The sequence below is a fragment of the Catharus ustulatus genome, chromosome 5 (genome assembly GCF_009819885.2).
Source record: "Catharus ustulatus isolate bCatUst1 chromosome 5, bCatUst1.pri.v2, whole genome shotgun sequence".
Lineage (NCBI taxonomy): Eukaryota > Metazoa > Chordata > Aves > Passeriformes > Turdidae > Catharus > Catharus ustulatus.
Window position 1 is genome coordinate 18,470,138 of NC_046225.1, and position 17,199 is coordinate 18,487,336.

The 17,199-nt window shown below is 39.1% G+C and overlaps 1 protein-coding gene across 3 annotated transcripts in view; it reads left to right on the forward strand.

Moving 5' to 3' along the window:
• CCSER1 (coiled-coil serine rich protein 1) overlaps window positions 1–17,199 on the forward strand; it is a 633,466-nt gene that overhangs the window by 251,387 nt on the left and 364,880 nt on the right. For all 3 annotated transcript variants that reach the window (XM_033060782.1, XM_033060784.2, XM_033060785.2), the window contains exon 6: window positions 9,291–9,501. In XM_033060782.1, the coding sequence (XP_032916673.1) occupies window positions 9,291–9,501 (211 nt within the window). The remainder of the gene's footprint in view (window positions 1–9,290; window positions 9,502–17,199) is intronic.

Consider the following 17,199-nt stretch of genomic DNA (forward strand, 5'->3'; position numbering starts at 1 on the left):
ATGTTCCTGAATCCATTATATGCTTTCATTTATTGGCCATAAAAGATTTCACATAAAAGCTCTCTTAATGTTAACATTAGGTTCCAACTGTTGTATGTGATAATGAAAAAGGGTTTTAAAGTTGTAGTTTTCTCCTGACATGTTTATAAAGTTTACTACATACTATGGGTGGATGGTATCCTTTGAATTTAGATGCAACTGTTTTCTACTCCTTGTTCAGAAACTGCTAGAAGGCAGGGAGAAGGGATGCATTGTTTTCATCATATATTTTCACCAACAGTCCATTGTGTTGATTGTATTGAAGAGTATCGAAAGGTATCATCACTGAGAAAGCTGTGTTTGTAATTATTGAGTGTTTTGGAGATAATGTTCTATTACTGACTTTATATTTTCACTGCATGAAAATGTAGAGTTCATGCTAAATGTTTTGGGTTACTAGTTGGAATTTCCTGAACACTCACACAGTTTTACCTACTGAATTGTTGTACGGGGCATCTCTCAAGTGCTCAGTTCCTCTGAGATTTTAGTCTTCTTTCTCTGAGTCTCTGCCATCTAATCCTGTGGGCATGTTCATTTTTGCTAATGGAGCAATGTGTGTGCCTGTAGTGTGATAACCTGTAGGATCATTATTTAGATGTCTGTTTCTGGTTTTAAGCCTTGGCATGATCAAAGCCTAGACATTTCTATAGCTGAATCTAATCCAGGAAGAGTTCCATGAATCACCTGCTGAGGGGGAAGACAGGCAGGTTTTGAGATTTAGGGAAAGTCAGCAGACTTCTGAAGGTATTTTTGTAGATATAAATTGGACCTTTTTAAAATCTGTTAGGCATCTTAGATGAACCTCTTGGCCAACACAAGGTATAATGAATTACTTGCTTGCTCCATGGAAGTCTTAATGCTTAATAGCTCATCAAAAGATAATATCTTGGGTTGGGCAGTATTAATATGAATAGGTGCTTCCCAGATATTTAAAAACCAACTCAGACGGGTCTTGAGTGGCTTGTCTCCTTAATGAAGTATAGAAATTTCACAACCACAAGGTGCACCGGACTATAAGGCGCACCCCCCGGGAGTCGGCAAATTTTGCAACTTTGTAGATCATATAAGGCGCACCGGACTATAGGGCGCACTTTTTTTTTGCCGCGAAGATCCATGCCGCGCACAACAAAGTAACGAATTAGTAACGGAATCCCACAGTCGCAGGGTTTACTGGCAGGTGCTCAATTTGCAAACATTTTTCACAGATTGGTGTAGCCTTTAAATGCAGCCCGGCACTCCCGCCCACCCCAGGTGCCAGCTGGTGAGGTGGGGCTCGGGGCAGCCGCGGCTTGGGGCGGCCACGGCTCACACCTCGAGGTTGCTACGGTTCAGGGCGGCTCGGGGCTGCCACCGCTTGGGACCATTTGGTGCAGCGCTGCCTGCTCCCTCTCTCCCTGTGCGACTGCTGCTGGCTGGGGGCTGGCTGGTGCCAGGCCGGTGCCGCCAAGCCTGCGTGGCAGGGGCTGGCCGGTGCCACCCAGCCCATGCTGCGGGGGCTGGCTGGGGGCTGGCTGCTCCCTCTTTCCCTGTGCGACTGCTGCTGGCTGGGGGTTGGCCACTCCCTCTCTCCCTGTGCGACTGCTGCTGGCCTAAGGCTGGCTGGTGCTGCCCAGCCCGTGTGGCCACCGCTGTCCGGCGGCTCCTCGTTCTCCCCGCGCCTGGAGCTGCCTGGCAGCTCCCTGTTCCACTCGCACCCGGCCACGGCTGCCGCCACCCGGTGGCTTCTCGCTCCCCCGAAGCCGGGGCTGGGGGCAGCTCCCTCCCTCCCCGCGCAGCTCCTGCCAGCCGTGGCCGCCTGCTCCCGCCCCCGCTCACAACTAGGCGCTCCCGCGACACCGCCCCCACCATTGCAGCTCACACTTCCAGGTTTGCGAATTTCGCAACTTTGTCCATTATATAAGGTGCACCGGACTAAAAGGCACACTTCCGGGTTCGGGGGAAAATTTTAGTCAAAAGGGTGTGCCTTATAGTTGTGAAATTACTGTATATGAATTTTCCACTTAATTTTCTGGTCTCACTGGAAGTCCATCTTTGTCTTACCCATGTCTGTGAATTCTGCTTGGCACTAAGCAAATATTCCTGCTGTCCTTTTGTCTTTTATTGGATTTAACCCTTCCTGTTAGCATGCCTGTCATCCCACTAAAGCCTATACTAACAGTTCAATACCTTATTATTTAGCACAGAAAATTATTTACCTCTTTTTCTTCTTTGATTTAAAATGCACATAATTTTGATCAGGTTTTCATGAAGTTTTGATAGTAAAAAAATGCTACATGTATTTGACAATTTGTTTTTAAGTAATGAAACCTAGTTTGGTAAGTGAATGGAAGGAGTGTACTATTTGTGCTTCTTGGAAGGCAGTCATCAAATCCAGTATCTGTTGTGATTTTACAGGGTTGTTTTTTTAACATAATAAAAGCTTGGAAGTTTTATCTTGCATCTACACATCTTCTAAAGGAGAGACTGAAGCATTTAGAGGAAAGGTGAAGGGAAATATAGTTCTGATCTAGAAGGTGACAGTGACAAAACAGATTTCCCCTTCATTTTTTCCCATTTCCCCCAACAGTATCAAGTTTTCTGGACACGTTTCAGTGCCTGTCGTTAATAGAGTCAATCAAAATGTTTTGGTTCTAGTCCCAGGTCAGCTGAGTTGATCTGCTCTGTGGAGTGCATTTAGAGTGAGATTTAGAGAGAGCACCCAGTGTCTTTAGCTTCAGTCTGTACTGAGGCAGCATCCAGTCAGAAGTGTGTAGTTTTTACAAACAATGCAATGTCTGCAGGGAGGTGTAACCTTTGTCCAAATAAAAGAATCACAGGGTTGGAAGGGAGCTTCAAGATCGTCTGGTTCCAACATCCCTGCCATGGACAGGTGCAGCCAATTTTCTTTTTTTTTAATATCCTGAACAGAGACATAGTGTTAAGTACAATGCTTTCAAGAATGATGTCTTGCTGATTTGTTTTTTTGGGGGTGTGGAGGGGAATTTAAAGAGGCTGAAGATACCAAAGTCTTATTGCCAAGCCACCCTCATTTACAGTAATTTCACGACTATAAGGCGCATCAGATTATAAGGCGCACCTCCGGGAGTCAGCAAATTTCGCGACTTTGTACATTATATAAGGCGCACCGAACTAAAAGGCACACTTTTTTTTTGCAGTGAAGATCCATGCCGCGTGCAACAAAGTAGTGAATTAGTAATGGAATCCTGCGATCATGGAGTTTATTGGCCGGTGCTCAATTTGCAAACATTTTCACTGATTGGTGTAGCCTTTAAATGCAGCCCTGAGTGCCCAACCTGTATGCGGGCCCCGGAACTCCCGCCTGGTGCCGGCTGGCGAGGTGCAGCTCAGGGCTGCTGCGGTTTGGGACGGCTTGGGGCTGTCGTGGTTTGGGGCTGCTGTGGCACGGCCGCAGCTCGCGTTTCTGGGTTGGCTCGGGGTGGCCGCAACTCGCAGCTTCTGTGGCTGCGCACTCCCTCCTTCCCCGTGCCGCCCCTGTGCTCCGGGAGCCCCGTGCCGCTCCAGGAACCCCACATCGCTCCGTGCTCCAGGAGCACCGTGCCGCTCTGGGAGCCCCGTGCCACCCCGGCACCATGGGAGTCCCAACCACCCCGAGCCAACCCGGAAGTGGGAGCTGCAGCAGCCCCGGCGCCGCGGGAACCCCATGCCCGGGACTCCCATGGTGCCCGGGGCGCCATGGCTCGGGGCGGCCGTGGGTCCCACTTCCGGGTTGGCAAATTTCTGAACTTTGCCCGTATATAAGGCATACCGGATTATAAGGCCCACTTCCAGGTCCGGACCAAAATTTTAGTCAAAATGGTTTACCTTATAGTCGTGACATTACTGTACTTTTGATGTACATTTACTTACTGCTGCACTGGTGATATTTGAAAGTGAAAAAGCCCCACTGGTCTTTTCCAAGTAGCTGTTTTTTGAACATTATCTGATTATTCATTACATTATCTTATTTTATCACATCTAAATTTTCCTAATAGGTTCCAGGAGGAAGAAAACAGCTGAAGTTCGAAGTGTCGCTGTGTGCTAGATCAGGGGACACAGATTAACAGAGCTCTTAACTCCTGTGGAGTTTAGAGAAAGGAAGGAAATGCTTGACAGGCCCATAACAGCTGTACTTTACCAGCAGCTGCAAGATGAAGGGCTTTTTTAAACTTATTTTTTTAATGTTATTTTTGAAATTTGATTCTGTATTTCATGATCACCGTGTTCTAGCTCTAAGGATGTCTTTATGACTGTGATATAAACTGTGGAAAGAAGAGCAGTTTTAATGGAAAATGTTGGCAATCTTAACTTGGAGCAGCACTGGCCGTTAGAGTTTGTATGCACCCTTGCGCATGGTGGAGAGTTTGATAGTGACAGATACTGGGCATCATTTCTGTAAAAGGCTGACCTTGAAAAATCATAGCATCAATAAAGGATACACAGCTCTAAAGGCTGTAAAATGTCAAAGAGTGTGTCCCTTATGACACACTAATGTGCAAGATTCCAAGCTCTTATCCCTGCAACTTCTGAAGCAGTCTCTGTTAGAACAGAAGCAATGCTGTGAAATTGTGTGGGACAGAGGTAGAAATTTTGATGCCAAAGAATGCTAGTATGGGTAATTAGCTAAGTGCTTAAGTTCTGGTTAGGTTTTTTATCTTAGTGTAGCAAAGCCTGTTTTCAGAACTGAGTGAGGAGTTTTCCATTTCTCCTTGACTGGATCTTGAGAACATTTAGGCACCTAGCAGGGCATTATTTTGTATGTTCACTGCAATATTTAGGGACATGTTTTTTTTAAGTCTGTGTCTTATTCTGCTAAATATGGTGAGGGGCCTTTTTTTTTTTCCAAAGTATGTCCCTGTATTTCCGTTGTAAACTGTGTGGAATAGTGCATGTCTCTTTACTAGATGAGATTAGTAAGGGATCACTCTGGGATTAAGATTCAGTATGGGATGGTAGCAGGATTTCAGGGGCAATATACTTCATTTTAGGAGAGCCACACAGTGCTTTGAGCTGAATTTTGCAAGCATTTGAAGTAGGCAGCTTTTCCTCTAAAAATGAGAAGCAATTACTCTTACATATCTTATATGGTCCAGCTGGGGTTTCTTTATCAAAATAGTTAATTTTCTGAAGGAGGAAAACCAATTTACTCTTAGTGAGGAAAAGGAGAATTCTGGATGGGAGAAAGAAATAGGGATTGAAGGCTTTCTAGACTAATATGAAATAGGGTTTCAGGACATAACCTCTGTATGAACATTTTTCTTCTAATGTAAAATGATGGACCAAGCCATGACAAATATGCATTACTTGTTATTCTGAAAATTTTATGAAGACCAAATTTTTAATTGTTTATGTGTAAGTATATGTATGAATATATACACAGCTATAAAAATATGTGTCTATATGCATTGTATCTTTATTTATGATTATGTGCACACTGAAAATTAGAGATTTAAGGTTTTTTCTAAGACCCTGCTTTAGAAGATAAACCCTCAGGGAAGAAAGGAAGTGTGTTCAGCTCTTCTCATAGAGTCTGGGGTCTTTTGCTCTGCTTTCAGAGCTTTCTTGATACCAGCAGTGTTACATGGGTTCTCCTTTGCTAAGCTGCTATCAAGAGAAGCAGACTCAGGGGAACCAATTGTATTAGTTTAGGCTAATTCTGCTTTAGCAGCATCTTGAGCACTGCTGATGAAAACTAAGAAGATTAAAGTCCACATAATCTGGGGATCTTTATGTAAGTGAAGTTCAAATTACCATAAGCTCTTCAAATCATTGATCTGAGGATCAGTAAAGAAGGGAAGAATAACTTAAGCTCAAGCTGCAAATCCATGTCTTCGGGTCCTCATTTTTTTTTGCTTTTCTTCCTTTTTTTTTTTTTCTTTTTCATTTTTCCCCCTTTTCCCTTTTTTTTTTTTTTAATAAAACCCTTTAAGAATACTTTAGTATAAGAAAATAGGTTTTGTTCTACCTTCCTAGGGAAAAGGAGCGGCACAACTGTGTCTCTTACTCAGTTAACATGTGGTTGCATTGGATTGATGGAGGCTATTAAATGCTAAAAGCCACTGATTGATTATTTTAATGCTAGCTTACTATTTCAATAAAGACTGCTTTTGAAATAGAAATCTGCCTTAATGGTACTACCATTTTACTGACTGTGGATATTGTGGCTTCTGATTCTTTGTATCAATTAGAAACCACGGAATAGATTGGTGGTGCTGAGTGGGTATGTCCAGACACCAGAAACAATCAAGCAGGCCGAAAGTATCATTGAATTGCACAAATTTTCACCCTATTTGATTGTAACAACGTTCCTGTGGATTTTCTGACCTTAGGATGGCAGTAATTCTACTTGCATTGTGTCCTTTTTTCTGTTATCATTCAGCCATGATCAGGGATTTGAGGTGACATCTGTATGGGATGGTACTTCAGTGCACATCTGCACCTCTGACATCCTCCAGAATGGAATGGTCCCTTCCAGTTTGCCTGTAGTCACAACCAAACCATGCCAGGGAATCACTGGGAAGAGTGGTAATGGGGTTGGGTGAAGCAAGCCATTTCAGAAGTGTTTGAAAACTGACTTCAGTGCTTGGAGCTCAGGCCACAGCCATGCATTTAAGAGTGGCATGATTGCCTTTCTGAAATAGTGTACGTTGATAATATTATGTAGTTAATGCTGTCACTTAAAGCAAATACATTGCTTTTGGTCATTAAAATGGACGTTTTGAGGCTTTTTTCCAAGGGCTTAAGAAGTTTATCACAGATAATATTTGCCTGTGAAATGTTTTTATTACAATGTTATGAATGTTAGGAAGGTGGAAGGGGTCTGGCCATCAGAGCTCCTGCACAACCAGTTAAGGAACCAGCTACTACTCCAACTTCAGAGGCTGAAATGTTTTACTAATAAAGTGAAACTTCTAATTTAGGAAGAATGGGTTTTTTGTTGTTCGAGTTTTTTTCCCTGTCTAAATCTTTATTGCTGCTCTGAGATGAATTGCAGTGGATTTCTGTAGTAGTTATAATAATGTAACAGACCACCTAGATGTTGTTAATAATGAAATACCATTTCTGGAATGAATTTTAAATGAGCTTTTTTTTCCTGCAGTAAAGTAGAACGAGTTGTGTCAGAGTGCAGAGTTTTTCTGTCACAGATGAGTTAAAGTACCTCTGAACTATCAGCAATGTCTGTATACTCTGAATGCTCTCTGTATACCCTCTGAGTCACCATTTTCAAGTAGTAATTGAGTCAGATTTTAAACTCCTAAGATTGTGAGTGGTAATATGTTATTATGGTGCTTTTCCTACTTTAGTACACGAATATGTTTGGAAAGACGATAATTTATGCTGAGCAGTATGATGTCAATGTAAAGCCCACTGAAGTGACCAAAAATATTTTCTTTATTTGAAATTCAGAATTGCTATATTTCCAGTGTATCTACAGCTTATACATAAACACTGTATCTCTTGCAGAGAGGAGGATAGTTTTCCAAGAATACCAGTTATTTCCTCTTCACTGGGGAGCAGGGCATGGCAGGTGATACCAGGTTCTCCCTGAAAATGGGCAGTAAAAGAATCCTTCTGGGAGACAGTACATCTTAAATTGGTCCTTTCTCAGGGCCAGGTGGGACCCACATAGAATGCCTGTAGAAGAGTATGAGTAAAATGAAACTTAAGTGAGATTTATGAAGTGAATGTGCAGAATATTCTAAGGAATAATTAATCTTCTAGTCTGTGGGTGCTGGATGGGAAGAAAAGACAACCTTGTTATTTCATCTTATTTTAAATAATGTGCTTTTCTGAATACATAAGTGTTATGCAAGTGTAGATTCCAATAATTTGAATATGGCTTATTTTATAAACCCTTAAAAGTGGCCTATATCATGATCCTTCAGCTTCATAAGTGTTTTTTTTTTTTTTTTTTATTTGAATGATTTATACCCAGGTCTTGTTTAAAGCAGCAGTGGTTTAATGTCCTTCAATCAAAAGCAACTTTATAATCCACCTCATTTTTTATGCTAAAGGATGCAAAATATTCTACTCAAAGATGTTTCAATGCTTTTTAAGATTAAAACAGACTCATTTTTTGTTATTTTATGAGTCTTGAAGAGCCTGAAATGTTAGTTCAGTTGGCCATCAGGAGGATCTGTCCATGTGTGTGATCTGTGGTACACTGCTTGATATAAAATGTTTTATTACTGTATATTGCATAGCTTTTAAAACATAAAAATGAAGTATCCATAAGAGATAGTTATAGTATCCTAATTTCCAGGTTTTTTAGCATGGCAGTGGGAATTTTTCATGTGAGAATTCGCATTAATCTAGTTTTGGCTGTGGATCCTATGAAACCAAAGCTAAGGAAAATTTTGTGTGGCAAAATATTCTTTGTCCTTCCAGACTGTGGCAGAATCGGTTTGTGTTGCATAAAAATTAAAATGGAACATAAAATTGGAACAATATTTTAAATGAATAATAATAGTGATTTTCTTCACTTGCTATGCTAGCATCTTTAATTGTGCTGAGTTAATTTAGTATGATTTTCTTCATCATGGGAAAAACAGTTAGATAACTTGCTCTGATATTAAAGGAAGATAGTGTGTATGCAGCAAAATAATGCTCTTTCATTACCTTTAAAGTCCCTCAAAATCTTTGTGTCTTTCTGTGTCTTTAATGGATTCTCAGCCACAATTTACTGTTGCTTTGTTTCATGTTCTGCTTATATAGCTTTAATAGTAACTAAACCTAAGAATGAGTGCAGATTAATTAAATCCCATATTCTTTTTTATACAATGTCAGGTTCATCTTATGTCACTGGTCCAGCTCAGAAGGGAGTATTACTTTTTTTCAGTTTTCTTTTCTTTCTTAGTTCCAAGTCAAAGCGCACGGAAGATTGTGATTTGATTTAGCTTCTGAAAGTGCAAGGCAGATTGATTTTTTTTTTCTATTTTTTATTTTTGTAAAACTCAACTGAAATAAGATAGGACTGTAGGAGTTTTGCCCATAGGATATTTTGTTTCAAGAAAATGACTTTCTTTTGTAGGGCGTGAGCGAGAACATGGTTTTAATTCCTGTAGAATATGGTCCTTCTATAAATGTGTATTTTATTGCTAGCACCATATGGCTCCATGTATGTTAGGCTGGTCAGGCTAGCAGGCTCAGAAAGCAAATGTATAAGTGTCTTTAAGCTCAGAGGAGCTACCACCCCCCAAATTATTAGTTATTTTTCATATTTTAGTGTTGACCTTTGTGTTTTCTCTCACAAGGAATCTGTCCCTGAAGCTGTCGAAGGAGGTGGAGCCAGGAGAAGCCAGGTACCCTCGTGTCAGCCAGCTGGCAGGCAGCCCATCCGTGGAGTGGCCTTTCACTGGTCTGGAAGAAGGTGGAGGCATTGAGTCCCTACCCTTCAGATTGATGCTCCAAGACTGCACGGCTGTAAAGACATTGCTTCTGAAAATGAAGAGGGTTCTTCAAGAGGTAATCACCCACTTATTTGTTAGATTAATGTGTTTTAGCATTAATGAGCTAAGCAGCAGGAAAGGGTCAGTAAAGTTTATGGACTTGATGTCTTTTAATATGTCTTGAATACATGGAATTGTTGCAGAAGTATAAATAGTCATGCTTCAACATGGTGAAGGTCAGAAAGTTTATACTTCAGCAGAATTTAAATGATCCTGCCATCTTGGTGTCCAGAGTGCAAAGTTTTTTTCGAGCTTTTATTAAAAAGGGGACAGGGGAGGCCAACTGCTTCAGGTTAAAATACATTGTATTGTTTTTTTCCAGTATTTTAGAGCTTTTCAGTTTTGTTAATACAGTTGTTATCCACTATGAAGTCACATGTAGTTAATTTAGAGGAGAGATGCAGAGGAAAAAAAGTCTCTTAAGTAGCAGTACTAAAAGGTTGTCATCTTGGGTTTCTAAATGATGGCTGAAATCAGACTTTGTAGGCCATTCACTGGGCCATTCCTAACAATTTCAAGAGTTCTGACTCGTCCTGCCCTGGTATATTCTCCTGCTGCCCCTCTGGACTGCTGGGGTTCATTTGAAAGTTTTCTTGTGTCTGTCTTTAGAATTTTTGAGAAATAAAATTATTTGTTTTTATTTTTTGGATACTTTCAGCTGTGGAGCCCTTACTCAGGTATATAGTGTGAACTTTCATTTTCATTGTTAGTGACTTACAATTTGCGTTACCTTTTTGATCTACAAGAATGGAGTTATCTTTTTTAATATCTATATATTTCATAGAAATATAGAATAATTTATATTCAGAGGGCTTTCTGGAGGTCCACCTTCTCTACTCAAAGCAGGACCAGCTCAGAAGATGAGATCCTCAGTTGCTCAAATCCTTTTCTACTTAAACTTTTAGTACCTTAATAGAGTCTCCATGTCGTTGCTGGGTAAAGGTTCCAATATGTGACTACATCATTTTAACTTTTTTCCTGAAGATGGAAACAGAATTTCTCCCGTTGAAGCTTCGTATAATAAAGACTGAAAATAAATTGGGAGTTTTTTACTGCTCACGTCTTGTTCATTTGTATCTAAATTTAACCAACTGTTGTCCTGTCTGAAAAGTTTGTCAAAGGTTTAGCTGTGGTAGTTTGCAATTAGTCCTCCTAAACACCATGATTTTTGCTCACTGGCGAGCCCTAGGCTTTCCAGTTTCTTACAGTTCCCTAGAAGCTTGATTTGTGCTATATGGATTATGCTTAATGCACTTCTGGGTTACTGAATCTAGAAGTGTAATCACTAATTCTCCTTCACTTGCTTTTTTATATAATGTGAGAATAGAGTGAATTTAAAGGGTTTGTAACTTCATTTCATCTGTAAATAAATAAGAATTATGATATTATATGACATAGCAGTTCTAACATTCAGGTGGCAATATGGGCAGCATTCTCTGTTGCTTCTAGTGTGAATAATTCTATAATGTTCAGAAAGGGTCTTTCTTAGCGTGATGGTAGGCATAAGAATTTTAGTTTTAACTTAGAGTTCCATTAGACTTGTGTAAGAATCTACTATTATTTTCTGTTTGGAAATATGTTGTACCTTTCAGTACTTCATCTTTAAAAACATTCACCAGATGATTTCCATGAAAGGAACATAAAGTATTTCATGTGACTCACCAGAATTTCATGTCCAGTTACTAATACTGTTTTATCTAACTTATTGATCTTATTTTTTCATTTTAATCATTCAGTCTTTTACTTATTTGTTCCTTTGTACTATATAATTTTGATCTCCACAACTGGCTGTAACGCAGTGTGTCTCTGTAGTTTTCTTTTTGGCATGTCCTCTGAAATCAAAATAGTCTTTTCCTAGTCCTACATTTGAATGTCCATATGTGCTATAATTTACCTCGAAATAACCTGATAGGTCCTTTGAACAGCCAAGGACATGACCTTGAAATGTGTTAGAAATTTATATTGAATTTACACAAGTTGATTATCTTCAGAAATTCAGACATTTATACATTTATGTCACTTTTAAATTATTAGTGAAAGATTACAGGAAAATATAATCCCATAAAATTGAAATATTGTATTGAAGAATCTGATGAATAAGTCATCTGAGCATATTTAGCAGACAGTTTCCATGGAGAAGATCCCTTACTTCCATTGCAACTAGATGTAATTTTTTCATTCAAAAATCACTTCTGACCCAACCAATGTTATAAATCAAATTCCGAACAGTACAGAACAAAAGGCACAAAAAGATTTCTTTCCATGCCATAGAATGCTCAGGCATTTTTAGATGTAGTCAAACAGTTTCTGGAACTCTTTTATGGAATTGAGATATTTTACACTTGCAAGAGTGTAAAATAAGATTATATTTTTATAAAAATGTCAAATGTTTTCATGCACTTGAAAAATATAAAAAGTGTACAAACTTCATGGGGAAAATTGCATGGGTTATCAGAAAAAAAAAGTTACAGTATTTCTGTATAGCTGATATTACCCACAGAAGAAGGAATTACAATAGTATACCTCTTTGTTGAAAAATAACATGCTAATTGAGTTAAAATATTAGCCCCGTTATTCAATGTAATCTTTCTTAACCACTGAGTGCTGCTTCTAAGGAATAATTTAATTATGATCTACCAAAATGTAATACTAGCTAGTAAAATATGCTTTTTTTTTGTTGCAGTTGCTTGTAACTGAAGAATCTAAATGGAAAAAACTGCATACAATGTATGCTATACTGTGCTGCAGACTTACAGGCTTGTTATTAGTCTTATCTTGAAAAGGGAAATTGAAGACATGGCAGTAACTTTCAAGATTGAGAGTGTTATTTAGTAAAAGGCTAATGAATGATCGTTCAATTAACAGAATTAATTACCATTTCAGCAAAAAGCCTTGAAAATGTCGACTGATACTTCTTTATGGGTTTGGCCACGCAAGGCTCTTAAAGCAGATTGTTCCCCAATGTTTTGGGAAACCTTGTTGAACAAAAAGCTGGATAGTCTGGAGGGCTCTGGCATTTGAGGAAACTCAGTGATGTTCCAAGTGCTCCAGAAAATCTCTCTCAATCTCATCTGCAACTTTTTCTCATGGATGTTCCATTTCTGACAGAAAAATCTGTGATAAATTGTGTAACCAAGACCTGTGGGATGCATAATTTATGAAAAAGTACTACCAGAGTATTACCCAGCATGGGCAGCTTGATGAAAGCCACTTCACCACAGCAGACAATGCAAGCTGTTTGCAGCCTGGCCATGGTTTCTTGATCTTCCTTTTCTTTCCAGCTCTTGGATGTTTATTTTGACTGCTTGGTTTTTGTTTTTTCTTTTCTCAGTCTTTATAGTACTGACCTTTTTTTTCAGTGATAACTCCTCTCATTTGAAAGAGAGAAGATAAGAAAATAGGAGCTGGATGGATGAAATTGGGAGCTTTGTTCACTCCTAAGAGGTTGATTCTTTACCTTCTGAATTGAGACAGGCCTCTCTGCTCTGAACATTTCTTCAATTAATCTCATTTCCCCCCCCCCCCGCCCCGACTTTGAGGGGAAAGTATAGAACAATTGATGTTCTACAATGTTTTAGAACATTTCTGGCAACTGATTGATTGTGTCAACCAATGAGCTTCTGAAAACAAGACTCTAGCTTCTTTGTCACTCATTGCTATCAGCAATAGTGAATATATAACACCTCTTAACCAAGCTGTATGTTGGCTTTCCTGTACTCTTCTAGATGAGAATGGAATTATTTCCATCTGTTAACTCTTTTATGGCTTGAGTTATAGCTGGCTTAGGCAATGTGGAAGTCCAGCTAATCAAGAGGACATTTAAGAGCTTTGCCTTTTCTAAAATCTTTGGTGGAACGTTTCAGGCTGAGAGATATGAGCAAAACTTGTATGGATTTGGCTTTGTGCCTTGCACGAGGAGATCTCTATACTGAAATGAACATAATGGAAGAATACATTGGGGAGGAATCCATTTAGTCAGTGATGATGGGGTTTTGTTCGAATGTTAGGTGTTGAACTTGTTGATTGATATTACTGAGTGCCATAACAAAAAGAAAATCTTTAGGCTTGTAGAAATAAGGGCATATTTTCCATGTATTCTTTATGAAATACATGGTTTATCAGCTGCATAATTCAACTTTTAGGTATTTTTATGTGGCTATCAGAAGTGACCTTACTGGTTGCTAATCTAGAAAATTAAGATATGTTGTCTATATGTTTGTGTAATTTGAAATATAAATTATTCAGTCCATGCTTTTTTTGGAGCTCTACAAAGCAACATGCAGGCTATGGACCTTTAGCTAATTGCTAGAATTAGCAATAGGACTAAGTCACTTTGGACATATATTGCATACTGTGTTTTACTAATTAATCATTTATTTTACTGAGGAAAATTACGGCTGCCTGTGGCTGTCATTAAAAGTTAATGTGTCTGATACAGTATCTTTAGATTACACTTGGAAAAAAAAAACCCTCAAACAAAAAGATCAATGCAGAAAATTATGTCAAAATTGCTGTGAGGCTGGCCATTAGGGTTCCCTGAGATTAGTGGGGCAGAGTGATACCACTCAGGCTGCAATTAGTTTGTCAGATATCACTGGCTGCATTACTTCTCCCCATGCATCTTTCACCTCATCAGTAAAATAAGCATAATTATAGAGTCCCCTTTTACACTGCACTTGCAATCCACTGATGGAAAGTACTGAGAGAAAGCTAATTGCTGTTTGGATATCTTCTAGTCTGATTTCTGGTCAATATGAAATTGGCCTTAAACTAGGGTTTTTAGAGACATTAAAACATCCATCCTCTATGAAGTGTATTATATTTGCTAATATTGTGTTAACCATGCTAGGAACCAATTGCATGTTTAATACTCTGTCAAATACTGCAGATCTTCTTCCTTTAAGTAACTTTGTAATTTACCACTGTAGCATTGCTGATATATTTGTTTTGCATCTAACACAGTCCCTTTTATCAAGTAATTCATGCTGGAAATTGGTAATTCCTTCATTTCATGGTATGTTGATGCTGCATATACTCATTAATTTAAATAACTAATAACAAAAATATACTAGATTTAATAATAGGATTTAAATTTATCATGTTAAATTGGCTTTTTCACTTGGAAATATATGTTGGCCTACCCATGCCCAAGTGGTTGCAAAGACAGGCAGAACACCCCATTGCTGCACTTTGTGTGGCTTTTTTCTAGGAGTGTATCTCAGAGTAATAGAGAATATTGAGAACAAGTGGATATAGTCAGGTATCCACTTTGGCAGTGAAGATGTTTTGTTCTAAGATTATCCATTATAAGGTATTTAATAACTATGAAGAAACCCTGGTTGGTTGTTTAGTTATACATTCTCAAGGTACAGGAGCAATTCTGTCCATTCCATGTGATGGCACTCAAGTGGATCTGGCACCAAGCTGATGGGCTTTTAGTTTCTGGGAGCCTCCGTCCAGCCTTTCTTGTAGGAGGGAATCACATTTGCTAATCTTCAATCAACTGGGGCCTCCCTTGTGAGCCAGGACAGGAGGTGAATGATGGAAAATGGCTCGGTGAGCTCTTCCAACAGCTCCCTCATTACTCTTGGGTGGATCCCATCTGGCACCATAGATGTGTGCATGTCTAGCAGTTTGCTGGCCATTTCTCCTTGGATTATGGCAGTTTCATTCTGTCCCTGTCTTGCAGCTCTGACTTGTTCCTGAAGACAAGTGATCTTACTGCAAAAGATGGATTCAAAAGCAGCATTAAGCTCCTGATCCTTTGTCACTTTGTTTCCTCCCACATCCATTAAAGGATAGAGAATCTCCTTAACCCTCCTTTTGTTGTTTATGCATTTATAGAAACTTCATTTGTTATTTTATATGGCAGTGGCCAAATTAAGTTCTAGTTGAGTTTTGTCCTTTCTAATTTTCTTCCAGCAGAATCTCACGGAGTCTTTGTAGTCCTCCTGAGTTTCCTGTCTCTTCTTGCAAAGATCTCAAATTCTCAAATTAGAGTGTAAGTTTACAGGTTGGGAAGGGCACACAGCTCTGGGCTCGTTTGGAGTCACAGTAATCCTGGCTCAATAAAAAGATCTTCTGAATTGGTTCAGCTCAGTTATCACTTTATCATTGTTCATTTTCACATCCAAGTTCTGTTCAAGGCTACATTCAGAATGTTTTTGAGCCACACTTTGACATTATCAGTCTGAAATGAGTACCCTTAATTTTTAATACTGAAAATGAAAAAAATTCTGTTTCTGTTCTGTTTGTTCTGCTGCTGGTGTAGTGGCTTAATCTTTGTAGATGACGTGTCTATGTGAGGCTGCCTCAATGAAACCATGATTGATCACAAAACAAATTCTCTTCCACACGTAGAGCTGGTGGTGATGGAAGTGTCTACTCCATGTATTCAGAAAGCAAGTGATGAGTTCTTTCTTATTTCTCCTGTGGTCTCAGTGAAACATTTTCATATAGCAGGGCAGTTTGCTCCAGGTCAGCATAAATTTGCATAGATTGTGCCCCAGCCTCCTCAACAAGCCAGGTCTTAGCAGCACCTTGCAGAGAGGCATTAAAAATAGTAACCCTATTAATATGTAATGTTGCTAGATCAGCAGTTCTGTGCTATTGGCTGTGATTAACCTGAGGCTGAACACCACAGAACTATAACTATTGCAAAACTGAAACCATTTACTCATTTAGTCTTTCCATGGTTTTGATCAGTTGCTGCAGGTCAGTCAGGTAAATCCCACCAGTGGAGCTGATCACATCAATTGCATTTTGTGATAAATCTGCAAATACCAAAAAGTACCTGGTAAAATAATGAGCAAGCACTGGAAGAAATCCAGAATGTCTGCAAGAGTCTATAGAAGGAATTGATTGTACAAAGTTTTATCAGGGCTCATGAGTAATTTGAGTTAAATGACAGGAGGTAGATGGAAGAATTTCTGATTACAAAAATGTATAATACAGCCAGGTCTAACAAATTTACCAGTAAGTTACCTAATTATCCAGTTTTTTTAAGGAAAAAATAATTGAAAATAGGAGTTGGATGAAGATGAGTGCACAGTACTTAAGCTTCATTATAGTTGATTTCCTTGCAGATGTATTTTTATCAAAATACCAACCCGTCAAACTGTTTTGCAATTTACAAAAAGCGTTTTATATGAATTTTATAGCTGGTGCCATTACCTTCAAGTCTGTTAGGTTAAAACCAAAAAGAATTGTCCTCATCTAAATAGTCTCTCAACTGCTAAAGCTGTACACTGTATTCCCCCTATATATTAGATTTATTTTTTTTTTGTCCTCATGATCAGTTTCAGGGTTTTCCTGGCACTGAAAAATGGATGGTTCTGTAGATAAAGTGGTAAAACTGGTAATATGCAACTGTTGCTGTAAATGGATGTTCAAGAAGAATAAAAGGTAACAGCTAAAAATGCAGGTCTCATACTCAGGCAGTGGAGTGGCAGCTCTACATGTTGTTACCCATTTCAATCTCCTAATTATCTCTAATGCCTTGATCATTCAGAATTTCTGAAACAAGTGCTAGTGTAGTCACAGGAGAACTTCTCACAGTTTGTAGCATAGCTGAATCCTGGCATAGCTCTGTCCTGCAGATTTGTTTAATGTTTTCTTTGCACACTGCATTCTATCACTTTACAGCCCAGTTATCAGAGCAGTGCTGATCATTTTTCTAGTGGAAGAAAGAAAAGCTATGAGAAGTGCTGATACA